General features: G+C 40.2%; 1 protein-coding gene across 4 annotated transcripts in view; it reads right to left on the bottom strand.

Moving 5' to 3' along the window:
* The window catches only part of JMY (junction mediating and regulatory protein, p53 cofactor), a 43,849-nt gene that overhangs the window by 26,144 nt on the left and 2,409 nt on the right, over positions 1 to 15,296 (bottom strand). For all 4 annotated transcript variants that reach the window (XR_014161391.1, XM_081881187.1, XM_081881188.1 and 1 more), the window contains exons 2-3: positions 3,942 to 4,115; positions 443 to 593 (exon numbers count right to left, since the gene is read on the bottom strand). Coding sequence is in view for 3 of the 4 variants with exons in the window: in XM_081881187.1 (XP_081737313.1) it covers positions 443 to 593; positions 3,942 to 4,115 (325 nt within the window). In the remaining variant the exon portion in view is untranslated. The remainder of the gene's footprint in view (positions 1 to 442; positions 594 to 3,941; positions 4,116 to 15,296) is intronic.

The following is a 15,296-nucleotide window of genomic DNA, read 5'->3' as shown; positions in this document are numbered from 1 at the left end:
CTTCTTTCCTTAAACAAAATCATGTTCCATTGCTAGCATGGGCAACACTGGACCCATTTTAATGCATTTTTTCTGGCCATCCCACTCAGCTAGTATGTGGGATAATAATAATAATAATAATAATGATGATGATGATGATGATGATGTAATGTTAGACTTCATATTGTAAGTACTTAATGAAAAGAATGTGCTAAACCTGTACTGATTTTTATAATCCACATGGAAGAGCAGATTTAATCTACAGATGAATACATGTGAAAAGTGGCACAAACCAGATGAAGTCTTATTTGTCCATCTCTACTAGCAATTCATAAAAAAGCAATGACAGTGATTTGAGACAAAGGAAGAAGGTGCAGCTATAAGACCTTGGATCATGTAAATAAGACTTTCTAGTTCTTAAAAGGCCTTTATTGCAAAACATGAAGTAGTAAAACTCCAATACCTTTCTGTGCTTTTGCTGTTATTTCAAAATATTTAACAGTGAGGTCTTGAATAGAAAGCACAGCCATGTGGGCCTTCCGCTGCCAGTCTGCATCTTCTTTCTGTAGACTCTCAATTCTTCTAGGTCCCAGGTAATCATTCTCTATGGATATCTGAAAATAGATCAGTCCATTATATCCACCATCAAAGCTTAAAGGCTAGATAGAAAACTTCAAAAAGTTAAACTGTTTAACAATTATAATATAGATGAAATAATTTAACTGGGAAGGACAGATGAATGATCATGTGCTTTCCGGAACTGCTAAGAAATAACTCATAAATCTCATGAGCAAATGTTTCCTAAATTATTTGCTCTTAGCTACTAATCTGAGTAAGCATTACAGCATGGGTAAATCTTCATAAATTTGCATTGGATCCAAGTATGAGAAAGGGACTTTTTGAAGTGACAAGCTCAGTCACAGAACACTCATTTACTTGGACATCTGTTGTCTACCAATGGAAGGACTCAGGTAATAGGATGAGAGCCATCCTTGAGATAAAGGTTTGGAAAGGTGAATACAGCTTCTTGCTGAGAATTCACAAGCAATCAAAGCTCCCACAGAATGCTACTGTCTGGAAGGAGAAATTTCCAAGACATAATTTGTACTGAGAGGCACTCTGCAAATCAAGTATCACATGAGCAGTTGCACAAAACTCTCACCCTACTTCTAATGAAAAGCTTTTGCAGGGGTCTGCAATTGTAATATATCACTTTTCTGTGGGGAGAGCATGCTTAACTTGGGCTGTTTTCCCTCACAAATGAAAATGATTAGTATGTTACTATGGATAACATGCCATTCATATATTAAAAGCATATTTTGGCATATCTCCCAATCTCTACCCCTTAAATGATCTAACTGATTTGGTTTGAAGAGATTTATAAAAAGGCGTATTAGGAAAGCAATCTTACTCATTAAACACAATTATACCCTGTGTTCCCTATCCTTAGAACACTATAAAAATCTTAGAGTGCCTAAATTTTTAACTATTCCTTGTACAAAGGACAAGAGCAAAATGAAACATGAACTTATCTTTGCTTTAACAAAGATTTTATTACACTGGTAGATGAATTCGCACTACGGAAAATCTGATTGGCTGGTTCACAAAGTACATCCACGGAACTGTCTTTTAAAGGATCTTAGTATTGCTTCAGGATTTTCTATATGAAATGTGCTTGCATGACTATTAAAATTTAAATCCAACTTCTAAAATGGACTCTGGTGTCTCCTACATGATTCCAGCCTTTGTTCAAAGAAAGAGGCAACTGTAGGAAAATATTTTGAAACATGTAGGCCAGTGGTTTTAAACCAGTGTGCCATGGCAACCTGGGGTGCCCTGAATGATAGTCAGGGGTGCCATGGGCAGCACCAGCCTCTGACCCTCTTTCCTCCTCTCCCTCTTCTAATGCCCTCCTGCCTCTCTGCCTCCCAAAGGCTTGCACGGCTGTTTATTGCAGCAGCCCTGGCTACAAGCTCCCTAGGCAAATGTTGCCTCTGGGGCTGGCCAGGGGGTGCTTCCCAGGCCCCTGTGGGGCAATGTGAGGAGGAACCTCTCTTTGGGGCGGGGGGGGGGAGGCTCAAAGACCAGGGTGGCAGCTGCAGCGGCTCAGAGGACACCCAAGGAAAGGGGAGAGGAGAGGAGGCTGAGGGAACACTCCAAATGGGAGGGTGTTCAAAAAAGAGTGAGAGGCTGCCAGCTCTGCAAGCAAGGGGTGAAATAAGTGGGTTCCTGAGTCCCACAGGGGTGCCGCAGAAAGAATGTAGTTGGTCAAGGGAGCTGTAGACTCAAAAAGGTTGAAAACCTCTGATGTAGGTGATTAGCTACTAAAGCACAGTACCCTCCAGATGTTGTTTGACTATTACCCCCATTAGCCACAGTCAGCGTGACCAGCAATTAGGAATGATGGGAGTTGTAGTCCAACATTTGGATAGCACTGTATTGGCTATCCCTGTGCTAAAGACTCAAAACCCATAGTTGAAAGGTAGAGCTAGAGGTGTGTTCCATATGTCCCTTGGAAACTTTTTGAAAGATAAAATAGGCAAGCATATTGAAGAACAAAGAACAGGCTCTGCTGAAGTGGAATCGACACTCAGATCCTGCTTGTGGGCTTTCCATAGGCATCTAGTTGACCACTGTGAAAACAGGATGTTGTATGAGATGGGCCAATGGCCTGATCCTGTTCTTATGTCCTTAGAGGCGTTTGCCTGTAGTGGCTGTATGCAAAAGCGGTCAGGTGCAGAGTGAAACATTTGCATATATCAAGAGTTCTCATATCTGAGGCAATGAGGGTAAACCTAACTCAAAAGAGAAAGGTGGGGGGGGGGGAGAGATACTTCACTGCTCAGCCCCTTGCCCTGCCTTGCATAAGTCTTTGCTCTAAACAGTCACCTACAGCATGAAGCGTCTTGTGTCAAGGCGCTCAGAATGACATTAGGACAAAGCACTTCAGTAACACCTCAGATGGTTAATGCTTCATTATAAGAAGAGTGGTCCCTGCCACCTTGAGGGAGGCAGTCATTAGATCAACTCTAACAACATCAGAAGCCCTCCTTCGATGCAGACTATTGTAACAACTATAAATATCAACAACTATCAGCCAGTCACAAGTTTTCCCTTTGGGGGATATTTGGGGATTCCACAGGTGGTAGAGCAGAGCTTTCCAAACTGTGTTGCAACACATTAGTGTGTCGGCTGCAGTGTGTAGGTGTGTCACGCGAACGCTTCCCGCACTACTCCGGGGACTGGAAAGGGGTTAGTTTAACCTCTGATTTGCTAGTAAAACTGAATTAATGTGTCATGAAATGATGCATGTCTAAAAAGTGTGTCACCAACATAACATGAAAAGTTTGGAAAGCTCTGTGGTAGAGGATCAATTTTAGCTTTTATAAGCACCATTAACTATCTGGACCCATTCTGATTTGGCACCCAAACACAACTATTTTTTTACACAGCAGGTCAGTGGCTTTTTATTCTTCAAGACTTCTAGTCACTGGCCTGTGGTTCTGCCATTTTCAGATGTTCACCTGACTTTTACTAGATCTCTATTCTGCTGCATATGGCTGCTGCTACCTGTACTGTTTTTATTGTTTTAACTGAGCCCATTTTTATTCTAAGTCACTCTGGATATTTTAACAGGAAAGCAGCACAGAATTTAGATCAATCAATAAAAGCAATAAAAATATGGAATTCCAAATAAAAATTCCAAACTCTCCAAATCCATGCCCTAATTATAGATCAGATAGATAAGACAGGCAGAACATACAAGTAAATACAGAACTCAAACTTTCAAGAATTTCAAACAGAACCATCACAAGGTGATTTGAAAATGACCAAAATTTCTAAAAGACAAAAACAGATTATGCATAAACACATGTAACACCTTTTAAGATTTATATTCATTTTATCTTTGTTATTTTTCAAAATAAATAAATTTAAATTATAAGATTTATGTTAATGTGTACCTTTATCTGCTGTCTTCTGAGCATTGCAAGCTCCCTCATATCTCGGAATGGCTGCAGTAAGTACTGATAAAGTTCTGTAGTTGCTTCAGCAAGAATGCTATATGCTTCATCTTCCATTTGATATAGTTCAAGCAGCTCTACCATGCTTTCTGTATTCTTGTGTTTCTCTAGGAGCTAAGTAAAGAGAAATAATAATACGTCAAAGAATAAACACATTTTCCTGCTATCAAAATGCAACCAGATATAATGACTAACATTTTCAAGTTTTGTATTCTGATACCTCGGTGAAGAGCACCAGTATCACTTAATCCTACTCTTTCTCTTTTGCAAAAAGTTATAAAACTAAAAAAGGGTTAACAGGGCAATCCAACTTAAAAGTAAGCCAGACTAAATTCAATGAGGCTAGATAAGTGTGGTTAGGATTGCAACCTAAAATATTTGATCTCCAATTTTATGTCAAGCATGTAGGAAGTACACAATGTTAGGGAGGCAATCAAAATCATGGTCTGACAAAATGAGAGGAGTCTGAAACAAGGAAATCTCTGGCTGGGCTCAGTCTGGGTTACAGCGCCTGAAGTCCCTCATCCTGTCCAAGTCAAAAAATACGCTGGCATAAGCCCCCTAAAAGGGGTCTGGTGGCACAAGGGGAGACTTACTCCTATTCCAAACACTTCCAAACACATGTGACCTAGCAACCCAGTGGAAGTTACAATGGCAAAAAGGGTAGAGTAAGTCATATTCTACTTTAAAGGCTTTGTTCCCCTCTGTCAGGCTTGGGCTGGCTCAGCCAGCAGAAGCTTCACTCCTAAATGGTTTCTGAAATAGGAGTAAGTTACACCAGCATAATTTATCCCAGTGTAAATTACACTGGCTTCCTTTGGACTGTTATGCCCGTATATTACTTACAATTCTATCTTTAAGATTTTTTTTTGTCATTTAGCAAAAGACATACCATTAGGGGCATGGGTTGCTCGGTCCCTGCTCCTACCAACCTAGCAGTTCAAAAGCACACCAGTGCAAGTAGATAAATAGGTACCGCTCTGGCGGGAAGGTAAACGGCATTTCCATGCACTGCTCTGGTTCTCCAGAAGCGGCTTAGTTATGCTGGCCACATGACCATGAAGCTGTACGCCAGCTCCCTTGGCCAGTAAAGAGAAATGAGCGTCGCAACCCCAGAGTCGTTTGCGACTGGACCTAAAGGGGTCCCTGTACTTTTTATACCATTTCTACATTGCACTAAGATTTTGTTCTTTCTGTAATACTAATAATAATAATAATAATAATAATAATCCATCCTGCTTTAGAAACCTCTGCAAACTAATTTTATGTAGAAGCATTGTATATAATATCCTATATAATATTATCTGTAAATATTTAAGACGTTGAAATACCTCACTGTTAAACAAGTAGTAAAATATAAAAACACATAGCACGATCTACTCCCAAGAAGGTACAGCTGCCCATGCACAGAGGGACTGCCACAAATCTTAACACAGTGCGCTGTTCGCACTCCCATCACCTTGTGGGTGCGGACAGATTTGCCACATGAAGTACACTAAACATGAGTAATTTGTACCAGGCAAGCTGTGGGAGGCGCACAGAAGCCTCCCATTCCCAGTAATGGCTTGGCAGATTGCAATGTGGGGGAGGGGAAGAAGCAGGGAACGGGGCTCCACTGAGTCCCATGCTGACCTATTTGTGCGCCTGCAGCTGTGCTCATGAAGAGGTGGATCATACTTTTAGATTATAATCAGGAAGAAAATTGAAAGCACATTGAAAGCACATTTCCCACCTTCCCAAGAATCCCAGGACTGTAGTTCTGTGAACTGTTAGTGGTATATTACAGCTACCAGGATTTCTTTTGGAGGGGCAGGCGGCTTTAAATGTATGGTATGTATGCAGCCCCCGTTTTTCAGAGGCCAGGTCTACCCAGCTCAGTAGACTCTGCATCCAGGCGTCTCAGTCAGGAGATGTACTACAGCAGATATTCTCCAACACTATGTAAGCAAGTATATACTGTACCGCTTACCCCCATCTCATGGTACCAAAACCTGAAGTGTTAGGTCCTTGAATGCAAAGTATGCCCAAAATCCTGCTTGGTCAAAGGACAAGAGCTCTTTATCTTTGTTCCTCCATATCCTTGTTCTTATCTTTTAATCAAGTGACTCAAACAACAATGAATAGCGCAAACCATATTCTAAAACCCTGAACAGGAAACAGCTGATCAGAGCATTTAACTGCCCATACTAAGAAATGCATAGTTCATATCAAGACAAAACTGGAATACAACTTCTCATGCTGTTTTATCTACCAATTGAAGTATAAAAACTCTGTAATGCTATGCCTTGATGTTACTTATTTAAAAGTAAAGTGGAAAGTGTAGGTATAAGGGGAAAACAATGTCCATGCCCCTGGTTGCTTTTTAATGTTTTTACAATATGTAATCAATATACAAAACTTAAAGAACTTTCATAAATGCTTATGGTGGAAATCTTTTCTGGACAGTCATTAAGCTAAATGATGCCAAGATAAGCATCTGATGGGATAGAATATATATTCCAAGATAAAAGATGCAAGAAGATACTTGCATTTATTATTTGCACAATATTTCTTTTATATTCTTCAAAGAAATCTCAATAAAACTAAGGCTTTGACTGACAGAACTGCCTGGCTAGCTCTGCTCACACAGCAGGGCTTTTGTCTTTTGGCTCCTCCCCGAAGCAGAAGTACCCAGCATCTTATGACATACTACTTGTGAAGTTAAGTAGAGTTTATAAACAGCTTGCAATGTGGTGTAAAGGTAGAGGGAAATTGGGACAAGGGAGTGGGAATTAGGCAAAAGTGTGCTGTGTACACAAACCCTCCACAGTTGTACCCACTGAATAAAGAAAATTGTTACACCAGCAAGTTATGGCCTTAGGCTATTATATGCTGCAGTACCAAGTTTTAAAACGAAAGACAAGGCATAAAGAACTTCTCTAAAATATGCAAAGCAAATTTGTCAGACCAGCACACATTTTGTTTAATATGACATCTGTCTGACCCACACGGCAGCAACACTCCTGAGACATTATTCATTACTTTTTATCCCATCCATCATCCATCCCTCCATGGAACTTAAGAGTGGCTTTCTACCCTCACAAAAATCAAGGCAGAGGAACACAGACATGTCTGAGGCCACACTGTAAGTTTAATACCTGAATAAATATTTTAACCTGGATTTTATACGTTCCAACCCTACTTATTACCCACTGTTAACATATTTGCCACTTGATTTGACCACCTTGCCTAGGTAGACAGAATGTAGACTATACTATGCTCTCAAATACTCTATTATATTACTATTTGTAAATATCAATTATTTTTCACTAGTAGCAAAAAGTAGACATACAGTGGTACCTTGGTTGAAGAACAGCTTAGTTTATGAACAACTTAGATTAAGAATGCTGCAAACCTGGAAGTAGGTGTTTTGGTTTGTGAACTTTGCCTTGGAAGCAGAACATGTTCTGCTTGCTGTTGGGTGTGTTCCATTTGTAAACTGAGTCCCCTGCTGCTATGGGAAAGCAAACCTTGGTTTAAGAACGCTTTGGTTTAAGAACAGACTTCCGGAAAAGATTAAGTTTGTAAACCAAGGTACTACTGTATATGGTAACTAAAACTGTGAGATCACAAACTTGCATCATAAAATAAAGCAAGGGATGTACACACTTAAACCATACCCTGTAACCCTCCAGATCAGAGCTATCCCACTTCTGACAGCACAGCTAGATATGATGCAAGAAATTTCCCTCCATTTGATTTCCAATGAGGGGGGTATTAAAAATCCCCACTATATTGAGGACCACCAAACATGGGATATAACGTTAGCACCAAATCACAGCACACCAAACCTCCAACAGGAAGACCATAATTCAAATAAGACATATGACACGGAGTACAACTCTCTGTCCCTGTGTTACACTATTTAGAGCTGCAAAGGAGAACTTTGCACAAAACTGTCCTCAGACTATTCTGGGACATTATAAACACTTCTCTACCTAGAACCCTGAGAAGTACTCCTGCCTCAGGACTCTCTCGACACAAACAGCCAACACCCCACTCCACAACCAGGCTAAGCAGAACTATAACTTCAGTATCCTCTCCCTTGTCTCCTACCTACCCCTTTTGCCATACAGTGGTACCTCGGGTTAAGAACTTAATTCATTCTGGAGGTCTGTTCTTAACCTGAAACTGTTCTTAACCTGAAGCACCACTTTAGCTAATGGGGCCTCCTGCTGCCGTTGCACCGCCACTACACGATTTCTGTTCTCATCCTGAAGCAAAATTCTTAACCCGAGATGATATTTCTGGGTTAGCGGAGTCTGTAACCTGAAGCGTATGTAACCTGAAGCATATGTAACCCGAGGTACCACTGTATATGAATATCAAATCTTGTCTGAAATGTACTGCTCTAATGCTGCTCCCTACTATCAACAGCAGGAAGCAGTGTCTTTCAAGTAGAGGAGAGGCACTTATTCCCATGCAGTTAAGCTTCCAGTTGGCAAAAGCCAGGCATTCTGCCCCCAACCATCAATACTGCTGGCCAAATACTCATCAGCATTTTGCTTTAGAGGAACAACTGCATGCAAGTTCTGGATTCCAGGACAACCCCAAAGGGGTGGATATAGATATAGAGATATATAGATACACACACACACACACACAGTCACTGCATTCCTCTCCTTCCCACATGAGAGAGGGGAGCCTGAGGCATAAGTGCTGTCTAAACATACAGGTGGCACCACTCCCTCTGCTCCCACCCACGTACAGCCACTGAGTATCTAGATTCAGGAACGATGAGCGCCGGCTGAGGTCTATTGCTCATTCTCCATGTCTCTCCCTTTGTTCTTCACAATCTCCCCCACAGCTACAGGATGAATTTTACACCCTGTTCTATGCAGGTCCCAAACGAGATCTACACCATGACCAACAACAGTGACCAGGATGTTCCAGTTATTCCTCCTCCAGTTATTCCTCCTATATCTTAGCAAGCTCAACAGGCAAAGTTGTTCCTACCAATGGCGTTCCTGAGATAGCTCAGGTGGTAGAGCCTAGTACAGTGGTGCCTCGCAAGACGAAAAGAATCCGTTCCGCGATTCTCTTCGTCTAGCGTTTTTTTCGTCTTGCGAAGCAAGCCCATTGACGGCTTAGCGGCTTAGCGCTATTAGCGGCTTTTAGCGGCTTAGCGGCTTAGAAAGGGGGGGGGGACCCGCAGGAACTCGCAAGACATTTTCGTCTTGCGAAGCAAGCCCATAGGAAATTCGTTTTGCGAAGCACCTCCAAAACGGAAAACTCTTTCGTCTAGCGGGTTTTCCGTCTTGCGAGGCATTCGTCTTGCAGGGCACCACTGTAGCATGCTTAACCTCAGGGTCATGGATTCAAGCTCCACATTGCAAAAGATTCCTGCATTGCATGGAGTTGGATTAGATGACCCTCGTGGTACCTTCCAACGGTACGATTCTATGATCCTAAGAATAGAGCTGGTGCTGGAGCCATGAGTGACACTGAACCTAATATGCTGCTGTCTGTTCAGCCACTGTCCAAGGCACAGAAAACTTGCAAGGGTGACTGATACACATGCATCTTTTCAAAGTACATTTCATCCTGGATAAAAAGGCATTGACTTTGCACAAATTTTTATCTTGTAACAAATATTAAGTGGCATTCTTAAACATCTTTCCACAAAAAAAAAAATCCAAAAACTTACTGTTTACAATTCCAAACTTACAAATGGATTTCAACAGCCCTGCTTGCAAAAGAAAATCCCAAAAAAGATTACTAGCTCAAAGAATTACTCTTTTACTGTATTTTTAAAAATGCCACTCCTCTGTGAGGAGTTTACTTTCATAGTTAGTGTTATGGATGCTCAATTAAGAAAAAGCTGCAGTCAGAAACCTTAGTATTTTTAAAAACATAGCCAACATTGTCAACAATAAAAGTAAAAAATGCAGCTAATAGGGTCAGGATGCCCAAGGCTGAAATTGTACATAATATTGGGGCATTTTGTTTTGTCTGAATGACAGTTCATTATTTCTTTAAAGAAATAAAGTCACTTATCTACAAGAAGACATGTAGCTGTTAGAAATGGAAAGCCATACATACTGTAATAAATAAATTTTAGAGTAAAACTGGGTGAGCAACGTTAGTCCCTAGCCTACAATACTATTTTCTGACCAAGGTCACTACCCTCACTACCACCTTAGGCAGGCCTGTGCAGGACTTGTCTGAGGCCCAGGATGGGAGTCTAGTTAGAATAAAGCTATAAACTCAAACAAAAAAGCAGCCAGTCCCTGGCAGTGTTCCCCAACCAGCTTAGCCGTCTGAGGCCCAAGGCAAGTGTATCCAGCTGCCCTGCTCCTCCGCACAGACCTGCCACTAGGCCCATAACCACTGACCCGCACACACATGAAGGATGATTCTCCATGTCATGGGAGCAGTTGTAACAAGCCAGAGCCTAAACCTAGGCTCATGTGTCAGCAGCAGCAGATGACATCTTGGAAAAACTCAATGATCATTGGAATGAAAAATTATGGAACACTATTATAAGAGAATCTATGTTTATCCCAGGAAAGGGTTCAAGCAGTAACACTTTATAGGAAGAGAATTATTTAGATTAAAAGGACACAAAGTGCTAGAACTATAGGAACCCAGCAGATGGGTGGAGTATAAATAATAAATTATTATTTATTATTATTATTATTATTACATCAGCTATTAATAAATCTCTTCATCTTCTTAGAAGTATACCGTTCTAAACCCAACACAGATGTTTTGTGAGAACAGGCTTGCTGTATCAGATCTAGGCACCCATAGCCTAACACATCTTCCAACAGAAGCTATTCTAATGTGTCTGGGAAGCTCACATGCAAAGTACAAAAAGCATAACCATCCCCTATTATTTTTCTCTATGTGGTAATTAGCAGTTTGCTCCTTTTGAATACTGTGATTCCATATAGATGTCAAAACAAATGGTAAGAGGTAACCTTCATTAATTTTGAAAGATATCTAAGCCATAGTGCATACGTTATGACAACTATGGAGATGCCACCAAAAATGTCAACCCCCTTAGTGAGTTCTGGATAACATTTTGAAGTACTCAATATGTGGAATGCCACCATAGCACTGAGAGTCTCCACATCTGTACTAAAAGCCACCAGTAACATGATATGAGGGCATGGAGAATCACATGGCAGTAGCACCCCACATGATGCACATGGAAGTTTCATTGCTTCTGAAAAAACTACTCTTTTAACTTACACAGAAGTGAGAATTTATGACAGATACGTTGGAGCAGTAGACTATTACAACCTAAGCTCAGTTTAAAACATTTCAGATGAAGATAAGAAGTAAGCAAAGCATTTTAAGGCCTACCGCCCACACACAACACATGCCACAGTCTTTACCAATTCGGATTCTAGATTACTCTGGGCTTAATTGAGCAGAAGTTTTATCTCTTCTAAAGTACAAATGCAGTCATTAATGCCCATTCAAATTATTGATCCTCTAATAAAGTATTTTAATAAAGATAAAGCATTACAGTTGTTATATAAAATGAAATGACTGCTCTTCACTTACTTATTACATTGTGATTAAAGCTGCAGAAGGATAGATAAGGATGAAAAGCCCGGAGTTACATTTACTAGGTTTTTTTAAAAGCACCTTGATCTACAACTGTATACAAATTTATACCTATTGAGAACAATGGGACTTACTGCTGAGTAGACATGTATAGGCTTGCATTGTTAAAATCACAGGTAGAGGAAATCACTTGGCTACTGAGCTGTCCATCTTGATCCCTTGGGCATGTATAGTAGGGGAAGATGGGGCTCGTCAACCTGAGAAGGTAGGGGAAGGAAAACTCTGATCCTAAACTTCTGCTGCCTTGTGCATTCATGAGAAAGGCTTTGGGAGTAAACCCCAATGAAAAATCTGTAACTGATTCCTTGTGTGACACCTTTGGGAGAAAAAAAAGACTAAGGAATAAACCCTACACAAATCTGGAGTAGAATACAGATGGATGGCGCCTTGTATGCCTCCTTCCGGCAACTCCTGCAGTAAAGCTGGTGGCAAATGTATTGCTGTGCTTTCCTTTGGACCACTTCAGCAAGGCCAAGAGGGAGGACTTGTCATCTGGGCAGTCCACGACCTCCAACACACTGCCCAGGCTTGTGCCCCAAAGAGGTCACTGTGAACACAGTGAAAACCATGTGGGAGGCAGCAGTTATGAGTTACCAGACTCTGCAGCCACAGAGGGCACTGTGATTTTCCAGTGGTTTGACTTCATAGTGAAGAATTTAAGTAAACGATGCTTTCTTTTTAAACATAAATCTCCTGTGTGGGAAGACAGACCAGAATTCCGCTCCCTCTGTGTGACTGGCCTTTTTTAAAATTACTATACTTCCTTTTAGAACAAATCATAGCCATTCTTTTATTTTCATGCCTAGAAGAACATTTACGGTGAAGTCCTCATATTTTATTTGTTTACAATTTTGATCTTTCCAACCTGGATTCTAATGCACTGCCTCATTAAAAAGCATTGTATAATTTAGAAAGATTTAGAATTTAGCAAATAAATCTAGTACAGTACTGATCAGAACAAGTTTAAATGTTGCAGAGTTAAACTAAATGATATATTAACCAACTGAACAAAGGACTGGCAGTGTTAGCACTCTAAAACAATAAGAATTTTGTTCAAACAAGTTGAGTCATAGATACAGTAGAATCTGTCAGTTAGAAAGAGTTTTAGCATAAGTCTAATAACATCACACATTTTTGAATATCTTTGTTTTCTGTAATGTTCTTCATTTGTTTTATGCTAATAAAATATTATCTTCCATTATTATTTATTAAATTTGTACAATGCCCTTCATCAAAAGATCACAAGGCAGTTCACAATATATCATTTTATGAACAATGTCAACTTTTATAGTTTCCCTTTGAAACTAAGACCACATTTTCCTGAAAGTTCTACTAGCTTTTTAATCACACAAATGCCAGAATCCAGTATCTCTATCTGCATCTCTAGTCTCTTGAAAGCTACTTTCAAAGTGCAGGTGGCAAAAGTAACGTGGAAGAAAATATATATGAGCTTGGTTAGGTTCATATTTCAGGAAGAGAACAGAGTCTCATCCTGAAGTATGGAAAAGCACTGCATCAGAATTACACATTAATATTAAATGGCTGTCATCTATTGTTCCATTATCATGGAATAACTTAGCCAAATGAGATATGAGCTTCTTGTTTCAAAGAAAGCCACTATCAAGCGTGTAACAGACAGTAGAAACCTGAGAGCAGAAGGACAGAGAGCTACCTAAATGATCTTCTTTCTTAAATATGAAGCACATTTTAATTAAAGGTGGGTCAATTTACACCACATACATACGCTAACAGAGATACTGACACCAGATATAGATTAATATTCACTGGGTTAAATTAATTGAGTCACCAAGAGACAAGAGAGCTGCCTTGCAATTAAACACAATATCCTACCCAGTTGGATCATGTCTACACTACAGGTTGTGGTGGGTGGCACTGTGGTCTAAACCACTGAGCCTCTTGGGCTTCCCGATCAGAAGGTTGGCGGTTCGAATCCCCGCACTGCTCCGTCCCAGCTCCTGCCAACCTAGCAGTTTGAAAGCACGCCCGTGCAAGTAGATAAACAGGTACTGATGCAGCAGGAAAGTAAACAGCGTTTCCGTGCACTCTGGTTCCCGTCACGGTGTTCTGTTGCGCCAGAAGTGGTTTAGTCATGCTGACCACATGACCTGGAAAGCTGTCTGTGGACAAACATCGGCTCTCTCGGCCTGAAAGCGAGATGAGCGCTGCAACTCCATAATCACATTTGACTGGACTAACCGTCCAGGGATCCTTCACCTTTTTTTAACCTACAGGTTACTTCACATTATTTTGGAAGGTTCCACACATTTGTCTTTGGTTCTTAGCATCTCACCTATTCATGTATCTGCCTCACATTTTCTCTTTCTCCAGAATGTATTTGTCCCACAGAACTACAGTAGAGGAACTGAAATTTTACTGAAGTTGCTTGCTTGTTACTACGGGTGATAACAATTACTCTTTCCTAGCTTTCAGTGTCAAAGTTTTTAGGCACTTAGGCAACCAGGTGTCTTCCACCATCCTTTTTTTTTTAAAAAAAAGTCAGAAGTGAAGTTTTGCATATATTCATGCCAAAAGAATATACCTGTGGCAACTCTGTTTTGAGAAGCTGAACAGTTGTATATGGCCCTAAAAACCAAAAAAGAAAGAGGAAACACAGAAGGCATTGAATTTTGACCTAAACTAGTAACTATTCATTACCCTGGCAACAGCATTCCCAGGTCAACTAAATGTAAAATGAACACCAATTAACACTAAATCACAAATACAACAGATTTTCACTAAAGTTAGAAGCCTTCAATCCATGCAGATTATTAAAAAATAAATGAATCAAATCACACCTTTTCTAAAAATAACCACAACCAGCATTTCCTACAAATGCCACCATACAATAAAAGGCATATAATCATCAGGAGAACTCTGAAGCAGCCAAGCCAAGCCAATGGCTCTAGAATCACACTTAATTCAAGCCAAGCATGGCCTTCACATCATGCTGCAAAGTTTCACTTGACAAGCATGTTGGGCAAACAAGAGTAATTAGTTACTTGGGAAATGAGTGAGACTATTTTTGGTCCTTACCCAACCTCTTATTCCAAATACTGTAAATATATATCTTCATGAAAAGCACAACTAGACAGACTCGTGAGGTATTCACACAACAGGATAACAAAGATCAAACTCAGAGTCAAAATACTGTGGGCAAAATGTTGGCCCTCTGTTTCAAAACTGACAATGTTGGAAACATCATTCACTAATTATATTCCTCATTAAGTTCACTAATAATATGATTTCATCCTAAATGGAAATATATATTAAAAAATCAGTATCTGTTGCAAAATGATGCATGTAATTTTTGCCCAGTTAAAAAAAATGTGAAGTATTGTTTGATGTATCGACCACCAACTATAAATCAAGAATGCACAAGGTGAACAGAAGATATTGACTCACACTGGTGCTGATCTTAGATGTAAATCTGACAGGACAATTTAGTTCTGACTGATTTTATTACAATCCATTTCCTTGTATTAGGAATAGTGCCTAGCTAGCAGAATAACTGGCAAACATATCCAAGTACCAGAGTAAACATGGTCAAGTCCAGTACCCACCCACCCCACTGACCCAGCCAGTTAAAATAAAAACATATGGCTCCTCCTTAAAAAGTCAAGATACCAGTAAGTACTGTATAAGAATACACCAGTTTTG

The sequence above is a fragment of the Podarcis erhardii genome (genome assembly GCF_964252035.2).
Source record: "Podarcis erhardii genome assembly, chromosome: 11".
Lineage (NCBI taxonomy): Eukaryota > Metazoa > Chordata > Lepidosauria > Squamata > Lacertidae > Podarcis > Podarcis erhardii.
The sequence above is the reverse complement of the archived record's forward strand: the minus strand, read 5'-3'. Positions and strand labels throughout refer to the sequence as shown.